The 23,206-nt window shown below is 64.5% G+C and overlaps 3 protein-coding genes across 4 annotated transcripts; 2 read left to right on the top strand and 1 right to left on the bottom strand.

Annotated features, from left to right (window-relative positions):
• Positions 1-139: 139 nt before the first annotated feature.
• MFSD12 (major facilitator superfamily domain containing 12) lies at positions 140-10,875 on the bottom strand. The gene is made up of 10 exons (XM_058040912.1): positions 10,574-10,875; positions 5,712-5,922; positions 4,797-4,920; positions 4,391-4,588; positions 3,995-4,087; positions 3,818-3,910; positions 3,000-3,170; positions 2,002-2,096; positions 1,213-1,343; positions 140-654 (listed from the first exon to the last, which is right to left on the bottom strand). The coding sequence occupies exons 1-10, from the start codon at positions 10,860-10,862 to the stop codon at positions 560-562; spliced, it is 1,500 nt and encodes a 499-aa protein (XP_057896895.1). The 5' UTR covers positions 10,863-10,875; the 3' UTR covers positions 140-559.
• Positions 10,726-20,189, top strand: HMG20B (high mobility group 20B). 2 transcript variants are annotated; one of them, XM_058040913.1, is made up of 11 exons: positions 10,726-10,742; positions 12,580-12,853; positions 13,884-13,944; positions 16,200-16,299; positions 16,517-16,720; positions 16,877-16,997; positions 17,106-17,158; positions 17,405-17,480; positions 17,617-17,832; positions 18,222-18,354; positions 19,042-20,189. In XM_058040913.1, the coding sequence occupies exons 3-11, from the start codon at positions 13,907-13,909 to the stop codon at positions 19,052-19,054; spliced, it is 954 nt and encodes a 317-aa protein (XP_057896896.1). In that variant the 5' UTR covers positions 10,726-10,742; positions 12,580-12,853; positions 13,884-13,906; the 3' UTR covers positions 19,055-20,189. The 2 variants fall into 2 exon arrangements, with proteins under 2 accessions (XP_057896896.1, XP_057896897.1); XM_058040914.1 differs by lacking the exon at positions 10,726-10,742 and having other exon boundaries at positions 12,809-12,836.
• Positions 20,190-20,477: 288 nt separating this feature from the next.
• GIPC3 (GIPC PDZ domain containing family member 3) lies at positions 20,478-23,076 on the top strand. The gene is made up of 6 exons (XM_058040931.1): positions 20,478-20,726; positions 21,139-21,324; positions 21,611-21,791; positions 22,184-22,296; positions 22,411-22,492; positions 22,735-23,076. Exons 1-6 carry the CDS (start codon positions 20,478-20,480, stop codon positions 22,884-22,886), a joined length of 963 nt encoding a protein of 320 aa, XP_057896914.1. The 3' UTR covers positions 22,887-23,076.
• The last annotated feature ends 130 nt before the right edge of the window (positions 23,077-23,206 follow it).

The raw sequence follows: 23,206 nt of genomic DNA, 5'->3' as shown, positions 1-23,206 counted from the left end.
CCCCGCCCCCCTCGGCCCTCAGGCCGCCCCTCAGCCCGGGCCGCGCCCCCCCGAGCCCCCAGACCCGCTCCGACCCCTGCTCTGGGTCCCGCACCCCCATCCCGGAGCCATCAGCGCTGCGGTTGGTTTTTTTCTCTCCTTTTTCTCCTCCTTTATAAAGTGCCGTTTGTACGTATTGACCTTACAAAAGCAGGTTAAAACCTCGGGCCTCCCCCGAGCGCTCCCCTCTTCTGGGGCCGCCCCGGCCTGGCCTAGGCCCTTCTAGTGTTCATTGTGCAGGTGAGAGGTGCCAGGTGACCCTGCACCGGTCACACCGCACCGGGGACAGCCTTCATGGGACACCAGAGTCCGGGATGGGAACATGAGGTCAGGGTGGGAATACGAGTCCAGTGCAAGGAGACGGGGTGGGGTCACCCCCTCCCCAGAGCCCAGTGCCCCCCAGTGCAGGGCACCCTCCAGACTCGGAGTGTGGCACCGCGGTGGCCCAGGACGTGGTGGCCGAGGACACAGCCCTGGGGACACAGCCCTGAGGACACGGTGGCCAAGGACACAGCCCCGCTCAGTTGACAGTGCTGCTGTGGCTCTCTCCCTCAGTGCTCCCAGTGCCACTTTCAGGGGTCCTCGCGCTCCTCAGCCCCTGCAGGCTGACAGCACCTGGAAGAAGAGGAGAAAGGGACAGGTCAGGAGAGATGGCAGCATGGGGTGACCCTCATGTGCTGGCCTGGCCCTCCTGGACTCTGCTAGCACCAGGGCCCTGACCCAGCAGGGCACCATGCAGCACAAGGGGTCTGTCCTGTTTCCCCACCCCACAGCGAGGCACTGGCACCCTGAGAGGCAGAACAGTCACTGAACAGCAGTGTCGGCTCCCCAGCCTGGCAAAGGGCACCCCGCCGTCCCCCACATTTGCTGCCACACCCTGACACCCCTTGGAGCCTCAACGTGGCCACAGCCAGGCCAGGGGGGTGCTGCCCCCCAGAAGGGCCCAGCAAGCAAACACGGCCCCTCTCTGGGGGTGGCAGGGAAGTGTGACAATGGCCCTGCCCTGTGTCCTACCATAAGGGCTCCCCGGCAAGCATGGCCACAAGCCAGCCCAGTACCACTGGGGCCATCTGCAAAGAAACTGTGGCTTTAGCCCAGGCTGGCACTGAGCACAGGGCTCCCAGTGCCCCCAGCCCCACGCTGGGCTGCCCCCAAGCCCCCAGCCCCACTCACGGCAGCGGATCCGGATGGGCCACACCATGATGGAGCAGAGGGTGGTGACAGCGGCGACAGCGATGCCGCCGGTGACCAGCACCATCACCCAGCGGTAGAAGCCGACACAGGCAGGGCAGCACAGCTCAGTCCTGTGAGGACAGGCAGGGATGTGGCTGGAGGCCAGCACTGGGGTCCCAGGCTGTGGGCAGTGGTCCCATGTCCTCCCATCAGAGTCAGGACAGGTTTGCACTGGGGTGTGAGGGAAAGGCCCAGGGCAAGGATATCCCCAGGGTATGGCTTGGGCCCTCCAAGGCTGGGAGAGAAGGTGAAGACGGGTTTAAGACAAATCAGAGCTGGACAAGAGAAGGCTCCAGGGAGACCTCAAAGCCCCTTCCAGTGCCTAAAGGGGTTCTAGGAGAGCTGGAGAAGGACTTGGGACAAGGGATGGGGGGACAGGACAAGGGGGAATGGCTTCTCACTACAACAGGGCAGGGTTAGATGGGATATTGGGGAGGAATTCACCCCTTTGAGGGTGAGTAGGCCCTGGCACAGCGTGCCCAGAGCAGCGGTGGCTGCCCCATCCCGGGAAGTGTTCCAGTCCAGGTTGGACAGGGCTTGGAGCAACCTGGTGTAGTGGAAGGTGTCCCTACCCATGGCAGGGGCTGAAAGGAGATGAGCTTTAAGGTCCCTTCCAACCCAAACCATTCTGGGATTCTACAAATCCAAGCCGGTTCCCTCCCGTGTCTCTTGCTCCAACCCTGGAATGTTTCCTCTGGCAATGGGGTCCCGGCTCTGCAGAGCACTCACGGGCAGGGGTGCAGGTTCTGGATCACCATCACAGCCAGGCCATTGGCCATCTTGTCCGTGAAGCTCATGGCTCCGTAGACAAACGCGCTGCTGTGCTGCGGGAGGAGAGGGAAGCGCGCTGTGCTGGGCTGGGCACGCAGCGCCGGGTGCCCTCTCATGGGCAGAGCCCTCACTGCAGCCGAGCAGCAGAGCACGGGCACAGCAACGGGGCACAGCAACGGGGCACAGCACAGGGGGCACAGCAACAGGGCACAGCAACGGGCACAGCACACAGGGCACAGCAACGGGGCACAGCACTCATGGGGCACAGCAACGGGGCACAGCACACAGGGCACAGCACTCACAGGGCACAGCAACGGGGCACAGCACACAGGGGGCACAGCACACGGAGCACAGCACTCACAGGGCACAGCACAGGGGCACAGCACTCACGGGGCAAAGCACTCACAGGGCACAGGACACAGGGGGCACAGCACTCACAGGGCACAGGACACGGGGCACAGCAATGGGGCACAGCACACAGGGGCACAGCACACGGGGGCACAGCACACAGGGGCACAGCACTCATGGGGCACAGCACACAGGGGCACAGCACACAGGGGGCACAGCACACAGGGGGCACAGCACACGGGGCACAGCACACAGGGGCACAGCACACAAGGGCACAGCACTCATGGGGCACAGCACTCATGGGGCACAGCACACAGGGGCACAGCACACAGGGGGCACAGCACTCAGGGGGCACAGCACACAGGGGGCACAGCACACAGGGGGCACAGCACACGGGGCACAGCATACAGGGGCACAGCACACAAGGGCACAGTACTCACGGGGCACAGCACTCATGGGGCACAGCACACAGGGGCACAGCACACGGGGGCACAGCAGAGCTCCCTCCCAGCGTCTCCATCCCCTAACCCTGAGCAGTGCCCACTCCAGACCGTGGGTGCTGTGCCCACCGTGGCCCCGCTCTGTCCCAGCAGGAGCAGCGGCCGTACCGTGTTGGTGCCAATGAGATCTGCAGTCATCGACAGGGAGGTGACCAGGATGGTGGCTGAGCCCGCCCCGAGCAGCACTGCCAGCACGTAGATCTCATCTCCTACTGGCCTGGCCAGGGCCACCCAGGAGGCAAAGGCCAGGACCACCAGGATGCCCACAAAGTAAGTCAGCTGTGATGGGGACAGGCAGAGGGAGGAGTTCAGGCATCAGCTGGCACTTGGTGAGGAAGGAGCAAGTAGGGAGGGCACAAGGCCAGCACTGCCCAGGACCCGTGAGGGACAGCCCTGGCTCTGTCCCAGCTGTATTTAAACAAGGAGACCCCACAAGCAGGTCCTTGCTGTGCAGCCCAAGGGTTGAGCCCAGGCAGAGTTGTGGGAGCATGGCTGTGAGAGTAAGGGACAGTCCACTGCCACCCAACAGCAAGGAGGGGACACACTGGGGGAGCAGGTCCTTCCTGCTAGCATTGCAGACCCTGTGCCCACCCAGGCCAGTGTAACCAGACCCCCCCTCTGCCCCTGATGGGCACCACAGCGCTCTGCAGCCCAGTCAGGCCTGCATGGACATTGCCTTCCCCAGCCCAAGGGATGTACAAGACAAGCCCCTGCCACCATCCCTGTCCACCACCCCCAGTCCCAGTAGGACACAGATCCCCATCCCTGCCCATGACCCATGCTGCAGTGGGTCATTGCTGGCAGAGGGTCCATGAGGGGTCCCTGCTCTCCAGCTCAGGTGTGCCAGGAGCTTTGCTCACAGCCAGGATTTGGCTCCTGGTCTTCTCCTGGGGTCAAGCTCCAACTCTCCAGCACCCTGGACTCACATTCCGACCAATCCATTTGTTCACAGGCTTCATGAGGAACGAGGAGAGGAACCCACTGACGTACATCACCAGGGGAATGGTGGCAATGTACTTCTGCAAGGGACAAGGACAAGGAGATGAGCCCCAGGCCACACCAGCACATCTTCCCACGTGGCCCTGGACCTGCCCTGCACCCACCTTGGAGAGCAGCAGCGAGTTGGTGAGGTACATGGCGATGTAGGTCTGGGACAGGTTGACGATGAGGCGGGTGGCCATGTAGAGCACTGCAACCTGGGAGGGGACAGGGCCAGGACATCACAGCTCAGCCTGTGGGAAGGACCTGCCCTGCCCACTGTCATGGCCCAGAGGGAAGGGGATGGATGGGTGCCCAGAACAGCTCCCCTCTCCATCCCTACCCACACCTGGGCAAGCCCCGTCGCAGCAGCCCAGGCCAGGGGAGTCGTGCCCAGCTGTACCCAGTAGAAGGAGGGCTCCAGCAGCCAGCCCAGGCCAGGGGAGTCCTGCCCAGCTGTACCCAGTAGAAGGAGGGCTCCAGCAGCCAGCCCAGGCCAGGGGAATCCTGCCCAGCCATACCTGGTAGAAGGAGGGCTCCAGCAGCCAGTCCTTCCAGAGCAGCAGCGGGCGTGGGGATCCCGGGGGCTCCTTCTGCAGCAGGGGGGTACTCTCCTCTGGCTCAGGCAGCACCTCCGGTGGGTACGGCTTCTCCTTGGTGCCCAGGTGGAAGATGAGGGAGAACACGGCCCCCAGCCCCACCACGATGAGGGCCAAGTTCTGGTGAGGCAGTGGGGGTGAGCACAGCAGTGGGGGCAGCCCCCCATCAGCCCCCCAGCAGTCTGGAGGATGAGGAGGGGCGCCCAAACCCCACAGAGGGCTCAGCGTGGCTCTGGCCCAGCTGGGGAGGTTTTAGGGCACTGACTCCCTGCAGTGCCTCCTCAGCTGGGCCATGGCAGGAGGGAACCCCAGGGACTGTGGCACTCACCCGGAACACAGGGATGTCCTGCGGGCCCAGGTGCTCCATGCGGTCGGGCTGGTCTGTCTGGAAGTTCAGCAGCAGCCAGGTCAGGCCGTACACGGTGATGTTGGCCATGACAGTGAAGGCATACCTGAGCAGAAGGAAACCTTGGGGTGATGCAGAGGGAAAAGCATGGGGACAGCACAGCAGCACACCTCTGCCCACAGCTGCCATCCAAGCCAGGTGTGCTACAGCCTCTGCACCTCAGTGTGGTGGCTGAAGTGACACCTCTGAGGGCACAAAGCACCTGGCCAGGCCTCAGCCTTACTGCTGCAACTCCCAGTGTGCCCAGCCCAGCTCGGGGCATGACTGGGAGGAAACCAAGATCCCTTCAGGTCAGTCTGCTCCCCCTCCAGCACAGCTCACCTCTGCTTCAAGGATGCCAGGAGCTGCCTGACCCGGTACCCCCAGAGTGGGGACCCAGGGTTACCCCACACCTCCTTGCTCACCCTGCCCCATGGAATAAACATCCCATCCCACATCCTGGTCCTGACAGGGATGAGCCAAGTGCACTGCCCACCTGGCCCTGGAGACATCTCACCTCCAGAACAGAACCCAGAGCCATGTCCAGCTCTCCTTGAGGGCATGTGGGAGGCACAGTCCCTCCCCTAAATGTCAATTCCCAAAGGAGGAGCGTCCCCAGCTCAGGGAAGTGTCCCACAGGCCTGTGTCACTGACATCCCTGGCATCAAGACATTCCCCCCTGGTAGCAAAGGCTTTGGGCCACCATCCCGGGTCCACAGTCCTATGGCACATCCCACAGCACACCCACATGGCCCAGCCCTTGTCCTGCCACAGCTCCCAGAGACCTCCTGTCACACCGTGATGGGACCCAGGGCAGCTGCCCAGGCCCAGGTGATGTCCAGGTGTGGCTGTGCTCACCTGAAAGCTGTGAGCTCCACCTTGCCATGGTCACTGCTCACCAGCTCAGGGATGAGGGCCAGGTGGGACACCTGTGTGGCTGCCCAGCCAAACTGGAAGATGATGATGAAGGGGAGGTAGTAGATGAAGGCTGCCCATTGTGGAGTGCTGTCCCTGCAGGCCAGGCAGGGGCTGAAGACAAAGGGAAAGGACACGAGGACACAGGTGGTGCCTGTAGAGAGAGCAGAGCAGTGAGGCTGCACTCCTGTCTGGGACACCAGTGTGACACACACTGAGCCCTCTCCAGGACAGGTCCTACCCCAGAGCTGGGGAGGGAGGTGGCTCCTTCCCCAGCCAGATGGGACATGTGGAGCTCCAGACACCCCCTCACCTGTCCTGCACAGGGAATGTCCTTCCCTCTGGCACAGACAGACACCCCCAGCCAAGGTCCTTGCCCAGCACTGCTCTGTCCCCTCAAGACACCATGACAGACCCTCAGTGTCACACCCACAGGCAGCAGGAGGTCCCCAGGTGCAGATATCCAGTCAGATAACCCCTCCCTGTGCCTGCCCCTGCTGATATGGCACCCCTAGGCTGGGAGGGCTCTGGCTGTCCCAGGGGCACTGGCACCCCGTGTGTCTCCATGTCCCCTCTCCCGTGGGGCTGGCAGTGGGGCTGGCAGAGAGAGCCATGCTGCCACCATGCTCAGACATCACCCACAGTGTGACAGGGTGACACAGAGCCATGGGGGCTCCAGGAAGGGCCCGCTGAGTCAGGGACAGCAGAGCCAGGCTCCTCCCTCTGCTGTCCAGCACAGGGACACAGCCTGGGGACGCTGCGTGGGGCCAGCCTGGCCTCGCCCTCCCCCTTCCCAGAGTCACAGAGTCTGTCTGCCAAGCAGCTCCACAGACCCCAGACCCCAACACAGCCTGGTGCCCTGTCCCACATGTCCCCCACAGCTTCACTGTGGGCTGATGAAGAGCTGCTCCTACAGCTGAGGGACACCTGCTTTGCCAGGTCCCCAAGGTACTCTCTCCACTTTGCAAGAACCTCTCTTCCTCATGAGTGATTCCTCTTCCTCCCAGCCATGAAGGGGATTTCCTCCTCCTCCTCCTCCTCCTCCTCCTCCTCCTTGCTCCTACACAGCGCAGCTATGCAGGCCAGGGCTAAGCCAAGGACAAAGCCAAGGGTAGCAGTGACAATCCCAGCCCAGCCCCATCCATTCCCAAGGGGTGCTGGGTCCCCACACTGGCTCATACTGCTTGGCTTTGGTGCTCCAGGAGCTCTGAAGGACAGGGGACTCAGGCACATGTGGTGCCTGTGCCCCAGACAAACCACAGGCACAGGAAGGTCCATGAAGGCTCCAACCAGACCAGATCCTCTCTGTTCCCTGGGTTTTAACTGGGCCCAGACGAGGGGTGAGGGTGCCAGGGCCCCACAGGGTCAGGTTTTAACTGGGCCCAGACGAGGGGTGAGGGTCCCAGGGCCCCACAGGGTCAGGTTTTAACTGGGCCCAGATGAGGGGTGACGGTCCCAGGGCCCCACAGGGTCAGGTTTTAACTGGGCCCAGGTGAGGGGTGAGGGTCCCAGGGCCCCACAGGGTCAGGTTTTAACTGGGCCCAGATGAGGGTCCCAGGGCCCCACAGGGTCGGGCTCTGCAGCCCTGTTGGGCTGTGAGGGCTGCCAGGGGAGCACTGGGGCAGGAGCTGTGGGACCTGGCTGCTGCAGCCTCCAGGGCTGCTCCTGGGCCCACCCATGAGCCAAAGCCACCTGCACAACCACAGGAGTGTCACCTCCTGCTCGTGACCCTCTGGGACAGGCAGCGTCCACCACCAGGGTCACCCCATCTGGCACAGGGCTGCACCCCAGTAGCCATGTACCCCGAGTGCCCAGAGTGGCTGCACTGACTCAGAGGGTCCGGGGGAGCCCCTGCTCTCCCAAGGGGGGCCATGGGAGCCCACCCAAGACCATTCCACCCACGCCTGCCGCACCCCGGGCAGGCAAAGGCCCGGCCTCTCATCGCCGGCCCCGCGGGGCAGATCACGGGAACGCCGGGCTGCTCGGCACCGGCGCCCGGGGCAGGGAGTTTGGGACAGGCTGAGGCAGGCAGCAAAGGGACGCTCACCCTTCCTCCCACCGCGTCAGGAAGCCGGAGCCCATGAAAGAGCCGGCGAGCACGCAGGGACACCCGGGGCGCCCGCGGGAACACCCGGGGCCGCGGCCGCGGTGGGAAGATGCCACGATAGCAACTCGTGGTGTCTCCCCCGCCCCGAGGCTGCGGTTTCACAGCGTTTCCTCTGATCTGAGCACGGGTTTGCCACCGGACGAGACGCCCCGCTCCCACACAGCACCCCTCGCTGCAGCGTGATCCAGGGAACGGAGGGTTTGCCACCGCCGCCGGTCACTGTGGTCAGCCAAGGTGGGCGCCGGGGAAGCCCCTGCCTGGAACACAGCCTGCGTCCCTGCTGCAGCCTGCCCGGGCTGTGCTCCGCTCGCTGCAGGCCCGAGGGAGCATTTCCCCTGTGCTGGCCGGCAGCACCCGGCTGGAGCAGCGGGAGGAAAGAGCTCCGGCCACTTCCCTAAAGCCAGGGCGCTGACGCTGGGACAGGGGTGAAGCTGCCCCCCCTGCGCTCTCCCTGACTCACCAAGCCAAGCTCCGGCGAGGTCAGGCGCCTTATCAGGCTGCCGTTGGGTTGCACAAAGCACTGGTCGAGATAAATTTGGGATCAAGATAAGAGGACCCACAGTGCAACCGTCCTCCCCCCACGCGGGTCTGCTCTGGGCGAGGCAGGTCGTTACCGAGAGTTGTTATCAATGGCCATTTCTTCCACCAACTGCCCCGTCCCCAGTGCCAGCTGAGCAGGATGTGCCGGCTCCTGCACCAGTCACAGCACCAAGGAACCCCCTTCAGGCCCTGCTGTCCTCTTAGAGAGGGACCAAGGACCCCTGTGCACATCACACTGTCCCCTCAGAGAGGGACCAAGGACCCCTCTCTACACCACACCGTCCCCTCAGAGAGGCACCTCAGCAGATGGGTCCCCACCAGCCCCTGCACTCCACTGCATTTTTTGTCCCAGGGCAGAATGCAAGATAAACCTGACAATAATTCCTGTGAGCCAGAGCCTCCTGTGCATGCCATACCCCACTGCTGGCCCCTGGGTGCACAGCCCCAGCACAGCCAAGGGCCCCATGCCACAGGGCCCTGCCCTGGGGACACTGAGAGCTGCTCAGGAAGCACCTGGGCTTTTGGGAAAGCCCAGATTTTACTGATGGTCTTGGTTTTGCTGCAGCTCTGAGGTCTGAGCATGTGGTTCTCACCCCTGCTCGCTGCCACCCACACACACAAAGCCTGGGGAGCCCCCCGGGATGGGAGGGTGCCCAGGCAGGACAGGGATGCCATGGTGCCCCTTCCCCATCCAGGCTGAGCATCCCACTGTGCCCTACACATGGAGCAGCTCTGTCCCCAGCTCGCTGCTGCAGGGGATCCCAGAAAGGCACCTCCAGGCCATCCCCTCCTCACCAGACACATCTCCTGTCACCCAGGGCACTGCCAACACACCAGAGCCCCTTCACCTTCCACAGGGCACCCCAAAAGCCCCCAGGGCAGCCCTCCCTTCAGTGGAGGAGCTGCTCCCTTCCACCCCAGGGCACACAATTCTGCTCACCCCTGGGGCTGCCCCTCTCCAGCTGGGGGGACCCTGTCCCCACCTCACTGCCACATGGTGGTCTCCCTCCCCAGAAAGGCTCCCACACCTTCAGGGACACCTCCATGCCACAAGGCACCCCGGTTCCTCCTTGCTCCAGGGAACCCCCAAGACTGAATCCCCAGCCCAGGAAGGCACCCTTGGACTTGTTCCCTCTCTTCCAGAGCACCCCAGAAATGCATCCTGGGGCTGACCCTGTACCTCAGAGAGACTTCTCCGTGTCCCCAGCAGAGCGTCCCCCACCCGTGCCCCCCAGCAGAGCTGCTTGGGACCAACCCCCTCCACCCAGCATCCCCCACTGTCCCCCCACCCTGAGCATCCTAGAAAGGTTCTTTTGGGTTCCCCCACTCAGAGCACCTCAGAAAAGCTCCTTGGGCCACCCTTCTCCCTTCAGGCACCCCAGGAGGGTCTTCCACCCCTGGCATCCCAGAAAAGCTCCCCCAGGGTCACCCATTCTCACATGTCACCATGGATAGGCACCCTCTGTCACTCCCTCAGGGCACCCCAGAGCCATCCTCTCCACTTACAGCACCCCAGAAAGGCTCCCCCCGCTGACCCCCAACCCAGAGCACCCCAGGTCTCCCTCCCTCACAGCCAGACTCCTGCCCTCCCCTAAGCAAAGCCCCTCGGGGTTGCCCATCTCTTATCTTTGGCACCCCAGCAGTGTGTTCCACCCAAGGCACCCTAGAAAGGCTCCCCATGGCCGCTCATTTCCATCCAGGCCACTGCAGAAAGGCCACTCTGAGCGACCCATTTTTACCAAAGACACCTTGGATAGGTACCCTTGGGCCACGCCAAGGTTCCCCTGTGTGTCCTTCAACACAGAACACAGTAGGGTCCCTCGGGGCCACCCCTCTCACTTAGAGCATCCTAGAAGGGCTCTGGATGTCCCCCAACACAGACACCCCAGAAAGTCTCCCCCGGGGCCATCCCTCTTCACTCAGAGCATCCCAGAAAGGCTCTGGTGGTTGTTCCATAACACCGGCACACGGAAAGCTCCCCCGGGGCCGTCCCTCTCTACTTGCAACATCCCAGCAAAGTCCCCCCTTCGCTGACGCCCACTCGGGACACCCCAGAAAGGCTCTCCCGGAGTCAGCCCTCCCGGCTCCCCCCATCAGAGCTCCCGGTCCCCGCACCCCCCGCCCGGGTGTCTCCGCTCCCTGCGGTCCCCGCACCCACCGGCCAGGTGCCAGCCCTTCCTGCGCCCGCAGCGCCCGCAGCCGTGGGCCCGGTCGGCCTCGAAGCCGAGCAGGGGCGTGCAGAGCCCGTCGGCCGCCTGGCCCGCCAGCAGCAGCCCCCCGGCCGCGGCGTGCCCGTAGCCCAGCACGGCGTGCAGGAAGGGCAGCAGGTAGGTGAACCAGAGCGCCGAGCACGCGTCGTTCAGGAAGTGCCCGCACGCGAAGCTGAGCCGCGCCCGCAGCGGCAGCGCCGGGCCCGGGGACTGCGGGGACAGCGGCGGCTCCGCCATGGCCCGGCCTGAGCCCGCGGGGACAGCGGCGGGACGGGCCCGGCGGGAGGCACCGCCAGGGAATGGGAGGGGACGGGGAGGGACACGGAGCGAGGAGGGAGGAGATGGCAGGGACAGGGAGGGACCGCCTGATCCCCGCATCCCCCGGGAGCCGGCCTGGGCGGGGAGAGCGGGGGGCGGCCCGGGCGGGGAGGCGGCACGGGGGAGCGCCCGGTTACCCCAGTTACACCAGTGCGATGCAGCGATCCCAGAGCCCACTTACCCCAGTCACACCAGTGCTGTCCCCAGTCCGAACGGGACCCCGCTGCAGTCCCCACACTGCTTCCCGACACATTACAGCTGCCCCCACGCCGTTCCCAGTCACAGCAGTACCATGGCACTGCTGCTCCCAGTCATACCAGTGCTGCCCCCATACTGCTCCCAGTTGCACCAGTATTACCCCCACACTGCTCCCAGTGACATATGTGCTGTACCCACAGTGCTCCCGGTCACGCCAGTACTTGTCCTGTACTGCTCCCAGTCGCACCAGTGCTGTCCCCAGTGATCCCAGTATCACTCCCACACTCCCAGTCACTCCTGCCCTGCCCATAGCAGTCCCTCAGACCCCAGAGCCCTCACACAGCTCCCAGTCACGCCAGTGCTGCCTGTAACAGTCCCATCACCCACAAGGGAATGCCCCAGTCACTCCAGTACCTCCACACTGCTCCCAGTGACCTCAGTACCCACCCCAGCAAGGCGATGGTCCCCATGCTGCCAGCAGGCACCTCAGAATCCCAGTGACACCAGTACACGCTCACTGCTCCCAGCACCCCGGTATTCAAGTGAGGGTCCCCATGATGCCGCAGTTGCTGGAGTTCCACTGATCCCAGTACACCGTCACACTGCTCCCAGTCACCCCATAGCCCAGTTTGCACCAAGTGGGGAGTGTCTGTCTGCAGGAGTGGGGGTACAGGGATTGTGGGCGCTGGAACCAGTCAGCTGGGAGTCACTGGGACGCTGGGATGACTGCAGATGTCATGGGGACACTCTGCTTGGATGGGCACTGGGGTTAGTAGGAGTCGTGTGGGGGTACTGGGGTGACTGGGGACAGTGTGGGGGAGAGGACTGGGGTCACCAGGACTCCGGGATGGCTACTGGAGTCATGGGACACCCTGTCTTGGGTGAATACTGGTGTCACTGGGAGGAGTGTGGGCTTACTTGGGCAACTGGGAGCTCCTGTTGAGTAGGTACTGTTGTGACTGGGACCAGTATGGCCAGTGCTGAGGGCACTGAGACCCTCTAGAGAGGAGTATTAGGGTCACTGGGACTCTGTGATGGCCACAGGCATCATGGGGATCCCCAGCTGTGTGAATACAGGAGGCACTGGGAGCAGCCTGGGGGTCATGGGGGACCTCCCCTTGTGTATTTAATGGAGTCACTGAGATCAGTATGGGCTGTACTGGAGGGACAGGAAGCAGGGTTGGGTGAGTACTGGGGGCACTAGGACTCTAGGATAAGTACGGGTGTCATGGGTACCCCCTGCTGGGTGGGTACAGGGGCCGCTGGGAGGGGTGGAGCAGGGTGGGCACTGCGGTCACTGGGAGCGGTGGGAACACACTGGGCTCACTGGGATGGGGCGGCGGCCGAGGGACGCCGCCATGACGTTGCCCTTTGAAGGCGCTGCCCACATCGGGCCACCGGAGATGCGCCCCCTCCTCTTTGTCGTTGCCCCTTTAAGACGCTGCCCTCTCCACAACACTTCCTCGTCCCCACGCTGGCTGCTGATTGGTCGGGCCGCCAGCAGCGCGCGCGCGCCGCGCCCGCCAGCCCCGATCCCCCTTCCGCCGCTTCCCTCTGACGTCATCACATCCAACCAACCCGCGTCTGGCTGCGCTCAGCGAGTCGGCGCCGAGCGGCCAATCGGGGGCGCTGCGGCGGGAGCCTCGTTTGCATAATAATAGAGGGGCGTGGTCAAGTGAGCGGCGGCGGCGGCGGGTCCGGACGGGGATCCTGTGAGGGGGGATCCGCTGGGGGGGGCGGCTCCTGTGGGGGGCTCGATCCTGTGGGGGTCCTTTGGGAGGGGGCTCCTGGGGGGTCCTGTGGGGGATCCTCTGGGAGGGGGGGCTCCTGGGGGAGGGATATTCTGGGAGGGGCGTTCCTGGGGGTCCTGTGGGGGATCCTCTGGGAGACTCCTCTGGGAGAGGCGCTCCTCTGGGGGGATCCTGTGGGGGGGGGGGGGGGGGGGAGCCTGTGAGGGGCGTTTCTGGGGGGGGGGATATTCCGGGAGGGGCGTTCCTGGGGGGTCCTGTGGGGGATCCTCTGGGAGGGGCGCTCCTCTAGGGGGATCCCGTGGAGGGGATCCTGTGGGAGGGAGGGCTCCTGCGAGGGCATCCTGTGGGGAGGGGGATCCTCTGGGAGGGGCGCTCCTCTGGGGGCATCCTGTGTGAGGTGGGGCTCCTGCGGGGGGGGGAGCCTGTGACGGGATCCGGGGGGGATCCTTTGGAGGGGCATTCCTGGGGCGATCCTGTGGGATGGGGGCTCCTGTGAGGGGATCCTGTGGAAGGAGGCGCGGGTATAGGGCGGGTTTTGAGGGCGAGCCCACTGGGGCGCTGCGATGGCACCCCAAGAGGGAGGGCGGGACGGGGAGGGCCGGTGAGGGGTGCCCGGGGCCCTGGGTGCGAAGGGCGCAGAGGGTTACAGCTCTTGGGGCTGCGGTGGGTCTCGGGAAGGGGGGTTACTGCAGGGGAGGGCTCAGGGGGCGCTGGGGATCACCGTGGGAGGGGAGCAAGGGGGATGAGCCCCTGGGAGCTGTGATGGCCCCCCCAGGGAGGGGTGGGTCAGTGGAGCGGCTGGAGCTTGTGCTGGATCCTGGGGCTGGGCTGGGTGGAGAGGCCAGTAAGGGGCTGGCTGGGGAGGAGATGCCATTTGGGGAGAGGTTCTGTGATTTCCCCCCGGGGGAGACACCTCCGAGGGGGGTTTCAGCAGGGGCGCCCTGGTGGGCACCAGCCCCTGATGATAGTGCCAACTGTGCTCTGCCCACAGGGTGCTGACCGAGACCGCTGCCCATGGCCCACAGCACCAAGCAGCCGCCTGCTGCCCTGCTGTAAGTGCCACCAGCTGCCAGAACCTCCTCTGGCCACCCTGCTGTGTGTCAGTGCCCCTGCTGAAAGAGCAGCAGAAACTCACCCCCTTCCAAGCCTTGGGGGTGGTCTGGGTGTGCTGGGGAGGGATCGTCCCACTCTGCTCTGCCCTGGGGCAGCCTCAGCTCCAGTGCTGGGGGCACTCTGGGCACCACGAGATCAGAAGGATCCAGAGCTGTTGGAGAGTGCCCAGAGAAGGGACACGGAGCTGGGGAAGGGCTGAGGAGCAGCTGAGGGCACTTGGCTCGTTCAGCTGCAGCCCAGGAGACTGAGGGGAGGCTCCTCGGGGGCTGCAGCTCCTCCCCAGGGCAGGCACAGGGGCAGGGGCTGAGCTCTGCTCTGGCACAGGGACAGGAGCCCAGCAAGGGCTGCAGCTGTGCCAGGCCTTGGCATGGAGCTCAGGGCAAGGTTCTGCCCCCCGAGGCTGCTGGGCACTGCCCAGGCTGCCCAGGGAATGGTGCCAAGGCTGCCAGAGCTGCAGGAGCTCCCGGGGCTGCTCAGGTGGGGGTGTTGGGGTGGCTGGGCAGGGACAGGGACTGGGATCAATGATCCCTGTGGGTCCCTCCCAGCTCAGGATATTCCAGGATTCTGTGATTCTGAGCATATTGGGAGATCAGAATCAGCAAGGGCTGAATTCCTCTGAGATTTGTCCTGTCCTGGGTTGTCCTTGGCCCTCCTGACACGGGGGTGGCGGATGGGGAAGCTCCTCCGAGGTGGAGGGAGGTGAGTGCCAGAACAAACTGGCTGAGGAGGAATCTTGCCTGAGATAACTTTACTTTTTAAAGCATCCTTAGGCATTCAAGGAATCTGGCTCACAAGGGGGAGGGAGATCTGTCTGGGCTGGAGGGTGTCAGTGTGTTCCTGGCCAACGTGATGATGCTTTTCTGTGCACATCACTGGGAACATTGCTCTTGCAGCTGATAAAGCCAAAGGCTGGCCATGACCCTGCATAGCCTCAGAGGGTTCTTTTTCCCCAGGAGCTGGAAGAGGTGCTCTCACACCTTGCTGTAGGGTTTTTTGTGAATGTGGGGGTGTAGGGCGCTGGTTGCCTCTGGTCCTGGTGGAGGGACTTATCCCACTTTTCCTACAAGGGCCACTGCAGTGTCAGGCTCATGGAAGGGGTTGCCTAAATTAACTGCAAGGATGGCTTGTCTGGGTGATAAATGGATACCAGTAGCTTGGGGTCTCTGCAGGGATTGGGGTTTGCTCCAGGTACATGATGTGGCAAACACAAGGGGAATGCCAAGGTGCCTCCTGAGCAGGCTGGGATCACTGTGGCTTTTGGCACATGTCTGTGCCGGGGCTTGTGTTTGGCCCTGGGCTGGTTCCCAGATCTGGGCACTTGGTTGGAACCCAAGCAAGCATCACTTGGTGATACTCAGGAGCCCTTTGTGGCTCCCTGATGTGGTGAGGACATTTCCAGCAGAGCAGGAGCTGCCTTGAGGACCCTGGGGTGTGAGTGGGACAGGGGTTGGGAGATGGAGCCAGCGGGAGGAGTTGCCAGGGGGCTTGGGGAGCCCCAGGGTGGTGCTGTGGTGGCACACGGAGGCTCTGCCCACACAGGGTGCTCGGTGGGGCAGGGAGGCTCTGCCTGAAGCAGCTGCTGATCCATGAAGCCATGGCAGTGACCTGGGACAGGGGCTGGGCCCTGCAGTGCAGCCACTCGAGGTGCTGGGGAGGTGTCACAGGCAGCACAAACCTGCTGGGGTGGTTGTGGCTGCAGCAGCTCAAGCCAGTGCCCTGCCCTCACCCTCTGCCTCCAGGGTTCCTGGGGTGTGGGTGATGCTTCCAGGTGGTGCCCCTGGTGCCAGGATCCAAACCCCTGTGGCTCCTGCTCCTTTGCAGAGTCCCTTGGGACCCCCACCAAGGTGTGTCCCAAGCCCAGGTGACAGGCAGGGGTGTGACTGTCAATGTTTCCTGACCCCAAGAGCCAACCCCCATCCAAATGTCCCTGAGGAGTCCCAGGGCTGCCCCCAGAGCTCAGGGCAGCTTTAGGGTGCAGGGCTGCCCTGCTCAGGTGCTGGGCTCTGCTTCAGTGCCATGGCTCTGCTGTAGCCTCCCCTCATGGGGGCAGGGGCTCCATGGCCATGCTGGGTTTGGGCTGTTTGACCCAGGGGCTTTGGGGAATCTGGTGAGTGTGAGCTCATGCTGCTGGGGATGTGTCACTGGTGGTCCCCATGGTGTCCCAGCCCTCTCTGACGGTGCTCTCTGGCTGCAGACACGCCACGGGCAAGGCTCAGCATGGCAACTTCCTGGTGGCCATCAAACAGGAGAAGGGAGAGTCAGCACGGGTGGGCGGTGAGAAGCCAGAGGAGGAGGTGAGTGCCAGAGCCCGTGTCCCTTCTCACTCCATCCCTGGGCCCAGGTGCCCAGCCTGGGGCTGTCCCTGCCCCTCTGCTCAGCCTGCACCAGCCCATGTGAGGCTGTGGGCCAGGGAGGGGCTGCATGGCCCAGGTGGGCCTGGGGGCTCCCCTGTGTCCCCCTGGTGCGATGGCTCTGCTCCCTGATGGGCTGTCCCCTCCCCGTGGGTGCCAGCCGGTGAAGAAGAGGGGCTGGCCCAAGGGCAAGAAGAGGAAGAAGATCCTTCCCAACGGCCCCAAAGCCCCCGTGACGGGCTACGTGCGCTTCCTGAACGAGCGGCGCGAGCAGATCCGCACGCAGCACCCCGACCTGCCCTTCCCAGAGATCACAAAGATGCTGGGAGCAGAGTGGAGCAAACTGCAGCTCTCAGAGAAGCAGGTACTGGCTCCCAGGGCTGGGCTGCTCCCCAAACCCCTGAGCTTGCTCCAAGAAAGGTGCTGGGCCCAGTGCCGGGGGTGGGAGCTGGGCAGGGAGGGTAGGGGCTCCTGGGAGGCTGGGTGGGGTGAGGCTGAGCCCCTCTGTGATGCCCCACAGCGGTACCTGGACGAGGCAGAGCGGGAGAAGCAGCAGTACATGAAGGAGCTGCGGGAGTACCAGCAGTCAGAGGCCTACAAAATGTGCACGGAGAAGATCCAGGAGAAAAAGATCAAAAAAGGTGGGCTGTGGGAGCAATGGCTGCAGGATCCAGGATCCAGCCAGGTGCTGCCAGAGCCTTTTGGGGACATGAGGCTGGGCCCTGGGTGACCTCCTTCCTCCCCTGCAGAGGACGTGGGCACGGTGGGTGTGAACACCCTACTCAACGGGCACCCGCACAAGGTAAGGCTCTGTGTGGGGAAACTGAGGCACATCACTGTGCTGGGCTGGCTGCAGGTGCGGGTGGGCACAGGGAGTTCTGGGGCTGTGAGTCCCAGGTTCCTGGAGGGGTGGGAGGCAGAGCATAGCCATCCTCCCTCCCCAGACAGGGCCAGCCCTCACCCTGTCCCCTCATCAGCCCGGCCCCAGGGTGTTGGGGTCCCCTCTGGTGGGCCCAGCCCTGCCCAGGCCCTCCCTCTTGTCCCTCAGGCTGGTGAGTGCAGCGACACCTTCTCCACCTTCGACGTGCCCATCTTCACCGAGGAGTTCTTGGACCAAAACAAGGGTAGGGGCTGTGGAGGGTCCTTGGGAAGCCTGTGGGGACACAGCTGCTGGGAAGAGCCGTGTGTGGGTTTGGGTTTGGGTTTGGGTTTGGGTTTGGGATGAGGGGCTCTCCCCATGGACATGGTGCTGTCCCACAGCCCGGGAGGCCGAGCTGCGGCGCCTGCGCAAGATGAACACGGAGTTTGAGGAGCAGAACGCCATCCTGCAGAAGCACACGGAGAGCATGAACTGCGCCAAGGAGAAGCTGGAGCAGGAGCTGGTGCAGGAGGAGAGGCAGACCCTGGCCCTGCAGCAGCAGCTCCAGTCTGTGCGACAGGCCCTCACTGCCAGCTTCGCCTCCCTCCCCATCCCTGGTGAGCTGGGGGCAGCTGTGGGGCCCCCCGACTGCTGGGACTCCTGCCTGGGCACTGAGGGGTCCCCCATCCCATACAGGGCAGCACTGTGGGGCAGTGGGGTGCTGGTTAGTGCCCATCTGCTGCTGGGGTGGCATCCTGCAGCACATGGGAGCTGTCTGGGAAGCCCAGGGATGTGACAGCCAGCTGGGACAGGGCAGGCTGGGATCCCTCCTTCTCTGGAGTCACACTCACAGCTGCACCCCAGATTGGCCAAAATCCTTGTGTTCCTGGGCTTGTGCCACTGCAGGAGATGGCTTCTGTGCTGGGATCCCTTCTGTAGTCCCCAGCACACGAGCATGGTGGGGTGGGGACCTGCTGGTCCTGCTCACTGGGCTGTCACCTCACAGGCACTGGGGAGACCCCCACGCTGAGCACCCTGGACTTCTACATGGCCAAACTGCACAGTGCCATCGAGAGCAACCCCCTGCAGCACGAGCCGCTGGTGCTGCGTGTCAAGGAGATCCTGTCCAGGATTGCCAGGTGGGTGCAGGGCTGGGAGCGTGGCACAGGTGTCCCCATGGCACTGCAGGGCTGAGCTCCAGCTGGTGGTGGTGGGAGCTGAGCAGGAAAGGTGTGGGCAGAGATGGGCAGAGATGGTGCAGCTGCTCCAGGGAGCTGTGGGAGGGGGAAGCCCAGTCCCTGAATTCAGGAGGTGTCCCCATGTCCAAAGGTGCTGATCTGTTGGAGCAAGTCCAGGGAAGCCCACGGAGATGCTGCCAGGGCTGGAGCCCCTCTGCTCTGAGCCAGCCTGGCACAGCTGGGCCTGCTCACCTGGACAGGAGAAGGCTCCAGGGACAGCTCAGAGCCCCTTTTGGGGCCTGAAGGGGCTCCAGGAGAGCTGCAGAGGGACTGGGGACAAGGCCTGCAGGGACAGGACACAGGGAATGGCTCCCACTGCCACAGGGCAGGGCTGGGTGGGAGATTGGGAATCAGGAATTGTTCCCTGTGAGGGTGGGCAGGCCCTGGCACAGGGTGCCCAGAGCAGCTGTGTCTGCCCCTGGATCCCTGGCAGTGCCAAGGCCAGGTTGGACAGGGCTTGCAGTTACCTGGGATAGTAAAAGGTGTCCCTGCCATGGCAGAGGGAGGAGCTGGATGAACTTTAGGCCCCTTTCCAATCCAAGCCGTTGTGGGATTCTGTGACTCAGCTGTGCTTTTCTCCCTCCTCAGTGAACACTTGTGAGAGGACCAGTCCTTCCAGATCCCAGACCTGGCTGGACCCTGGGCCTGTCCCTTGGGGCTCACTCAGGGGACAGTCTCTGCAGGGGCTCTGGCTGCTCCCCCTGCCCCTCGCACCTTCCTGCAGCCTGGACCCCCAGCCCAGACCGCCCGACCCACGGCTGCGCCAGCTCCAGGGACCTTGAGCTTTGGGGACAAGCGGTGACAGGGCTGAGGGACAGCTGGGGCAGTGCTGGGAGAGAGGGTCAGCGTTGGTGTGAGCACCCCGGCTCTCCCCTGGGCCCCCAGCCCTGCCCTGCCAACCAGGGGCTCCCTGGAGCCTGACTGGGACAGGGGAGGCACTGGTGGGTTTGGTCCTGGAATGAACACACCCCTGTAGGTTGAGCTGGGGCTGTGGGGAATGGGGCAGTGGGGCTGACTGGGACCCCCTTGGTCCTGGTGCTGCCTCCTGTCCCCTGGCCAGCCTGGGAACCTCTTGCTCCCACCCCTGCAAGGGCCTGAGGGCAGCTCCTTGCCACCACCTGCCTCAGCTTTTATTTGATGCGTGCCTTCAGCCTCTGTCCCTGCCACCCTGCTTGGCTCCCCTCCTTCCCCTCCGTATCTGGGACCAGGCAGTGAGCTCCTGAAAGCAATAAAACTCTTCAGGCCAGAGGGAAGCTGGAACTGTGACCCCCTCCTGGGGCAGGGAGCAGAGGAGAGCTGGGACTGATCCCTCCCGTGGTGGGGGACCCCTGGGCGAGGGGAGCTGGGCCCACCTTGTCCTAGGGTGGGGACCCTGTAGCAGGGGAGCTGGGACCGACCCCTTCCTGCAGGGACCCTGGGTGTGCTGCACTGGCTTTTGCCTCCTGCCCCTTTTGCCTGAGCCCCCCTGCTCTTGTGGGACCACTGTGCTGGCAACCGGGGTCAGGCTTGGTGTCCCCGGGACTGCCTGTCATTAATCTCAGACTGTGTAATTAGAGAGTGTCTTATTTTCTTACTTAGCACTACATGGGCCTGGCCCTGGCCCTGGCTCTGCCGGGGCCCGGGGTGTTCCCACCCCTCCCTCGCTTGCCGGGCCCACGCTGTGCATCTGCCATTGGCCATCTCCTGCTGCCGCTGGGCTGGGGATGGAGATGGGAGCAAATAAATGTGGGAGAAAACCTCTCTGGTCCCTGTGTGTTTGTGCTCAGCGGGAGCTCTGGAGCTGATCCCGGGCTTGGTTGTTGGGGTGGATCCGTGGGGGGCAGCCCTGAGCCCATCGCTGCAGCCCCCAGCCCCGCCTGGGGGGGTGCGCTGGTGCTGGCTCGGGGCCGGGGCTCTTCCTACGTGGCAGAGCTCACCCGATCCCCGCGGGTGACCTGCGCCAGCGGCTCAGGTTCCCGGGTGCGGGGATCGCCTTACGGCCGGCGGGGAGCCAGCCCCATCCATAATTCAGCAGCGCCGCAGGGATGCAGCGGGCGGGCAGGCACGGCCGGCAGCCCCCCGAGGGCGGCCCCATGGAGAACGGCGTGGGGCAGGAGCCGGCGACCCCCGAGCCGGCCGGGCCCGCGGCCCCCCGGGCTCCCCGCGCCCGGCCCAGGCTGGTGTTCCACACGCAGCTGGCCCACGGCAGCCCCACGGGCCGCATCGAGGGCTTCACCAACGTCAAGGAGCTCTACGCCAAAATCGCCGAGGTCTTCGACATCTCGCCCACCGAGGTGAGGGGCTGCGGCCTGGGGCGGGGTCACCCACCCTGAGGCACTGTCTGTGGCCTGTGCTCCCCCAAGTCCCCAGATGCTTGCAAATGCAGTCCTCGAAATTTTCTGCAGGGGTGTTGTGGCCTCGGGGTTGTATTGGCTCCTCTGGGGAGGGCTTGGGGCTCTGTGCTTCACTTTACCCTCTGTGTGTGGGCAGGGAGCAGTGGCTGCCAGATTCCAGCTGGCTGGGGCTGGGGAAGGTGTGCAGGGATGGGGCAGTGCAGGGTCCCAGGCAGGCTGGGGGTTCCTGGGCCCCTCTGTTCTAGCGGTGCCCGGATCTGACCGAGTCCCCCCGAGCTGGCCGTGCCTCCCCTGTCAGCTCTTGCCCTCCTGGGGCATGCCCAGTCCCTGCTGATGGGGTTCCCTGGGGCAGATCCTCTTCTGCACGCTCAACACACACAAAGTGGACATGCAGAAGCTGCTGGGGGGACAGATTGGCCTGGAGGATTTCATCTTTGCCCACGTCCGGGGCGAGACCAAGGAGGTGGAGGTGACCAAGACAGAGGATGCGCTTGGCCTCACCATCACAGACAACGGGGCTGGCTACGCCTTCATCAAGGTGAACCCCTGGGGCAGCCCTGGGGACTGTGGCCCTGCAGGTGACATCCCCTGCACGTCCTCTCCCTGGGACCAGGCTACTCCATGACTCCCCACACCACTCCTTCCCTGCGTCTGTCCCGGCCCTGGGGATCTCCCCTGCCCTGGGGACGTTCGGGAGGGTTTCCTTGCCTGACCTGGCTGCGAAAGGGTGTGGGATCCCCGAGGTGGTAGTGTGTGGGTCGGGATGGGGGCTGTGTCCGGCTGTCCCATTGTGCCGTGTGTCCCTGTGCCACCGTGGTCCCCAGAGGATCAAGGAGGGGAGCATCATCAACCGGCTGCAGACAGTGAGTGTGGGGGACAGCATCGAGGCCATCAACGACCACACCATCGTGGGCTGCCGGCACTACGAGGTGGCCCGGATGCTGCGGGAGCTGCCGCGGGCCCAGCCCTTCACCCTCCGCCTGGTCCAGCCGAAAAAGGCCTTCGGTGAGTTGGGAAGGTCCCAAGGGATGCCCTGGGGATCATCCCCAGCCCCCTGTGGCCCTGCAGCCCCTCCCCAGTGACCGAGTGCCTCCCAGGGTTCACTGCCCCCTGTGTGTGTGTACCCCACAGCCCTGGGGCACTCACACGGGGGTCCTCACACCTGTTCGTGCCCCTGCGGGCACCCCCTTGCTCTGTGTTGTCCTGAGCATCGTGAGCAGCTCAAAACCACGAGCATCCCCTGCCCCTGCACCCCTGGGTGTCTGTGACACCCCCCTGTCCCACACACGGCTCACCCTGCAGTGCCCCTGGGGGCTGGGGCATGGCCGGGTAGTGAGCAGCGAGGGGCTGGGGGTGCCCGGTCCTGGCCGTGCCCTCACGCCCGACGCGGGGCACAGACATGATCGGGCAGCGGACACGGACAGGCAAATCCCCGGGCGAAGGCAGAGTGGCCAGCGGGAAGGAAACGCTGCGGCTGCGGACACAGGGCCCGGCCGTGCTGGAGGAGGGGGTAAGGCCCACCCCGAGCCCCCCACCCCGAGCCTGTGGCTGCTCACCCTGTGCCGGGATGGGGATCAGCATCCCCTGTGCTGCCCGGCACTCACCCCGGGCGCCTCGCCCCCAGCCCAGCCCCTCCGAGGAAGAAGCTGCCCGGCGGGTGGATGATCTGCTCGAGAGTTACATGGGCATCCGCGACAGCGACCTGGGTGAGGGGCCTGGACATGGAGCTGACCCTGCCCCTACCCCTATCACTGACCTGTCCTGACCCTCAATCCCACCCCAACCCTGCCCTAGACCCGGCCCCTTCCCCGGCCCCTGCACTGCCCCAGCTCCCCCCTCCTGACCCAGCTCCTGCCTCTTCCCCTGCTCCAGCTCCAGCTCCTGACTCAGCCCCTGCTCCTGTCCCAGCCCCTCACACCGGCCCTGAGCTCCCTCTTCTCCCCAACAGCCTCGACGATGGTGGAGGCAGCCAAGGGCAGCTCCAGCGTAGCCCAGCTTGCCCAGGGGCTGGACTCGGTGCTGGGCGAGTTCGCCTTCCCCCAGGAGTTCGTGGCCGAGGTGTGGGCAGCTGTCTGCCACCCCAAGGGGGATAAGGAGTAGCTGGGGGACAGGTGTTGCCCCTCACTTTTGACCCCTCCCCATGCTCCCACCTCATCCCCACCCCATGTGGGGCTGAGGTGCTGGTGGGGGTCCCCATCCTGTCCCCCACACCCTCCTGAGCAGCACCTACATCTGTCCCTTGGCTTGGGGAGCAGAAAGCACCCAACCCACCCACCTTCCTGAGGATCCCCCTTGCGCTATCCCAAACGTGGTGGGCAGAGGCTGTGGGTCATTAAACGAGAGACAGGAGGAGAAGGGCTGTTGCTCTGATTATCAGCAGGGTGGGCTCCCCCCACGTACCCTCCCTGGGCCCCCTCGGG

The sequence above is a fragment of the Melospiza georgiana genome, chromosome 26 (genome assembly GCF_028018845.1).
Source record: "Melospiza georgiana isolate bMelGeo1 chromosome 26, bMelGeo1.pri, whole genome shotgun sequence".
Lineage (NCBI taxonomy): Eukaryota > Metazoa > Chordata > Aves > Passeriformes > Passerellidae > Melospiza > Melospiza georgiana.
The sequence above is the reverse complement of the archived record's forward strand: the minus strand, read 5'-3'. Positions and strand labels throughout refer to the sequence as shown.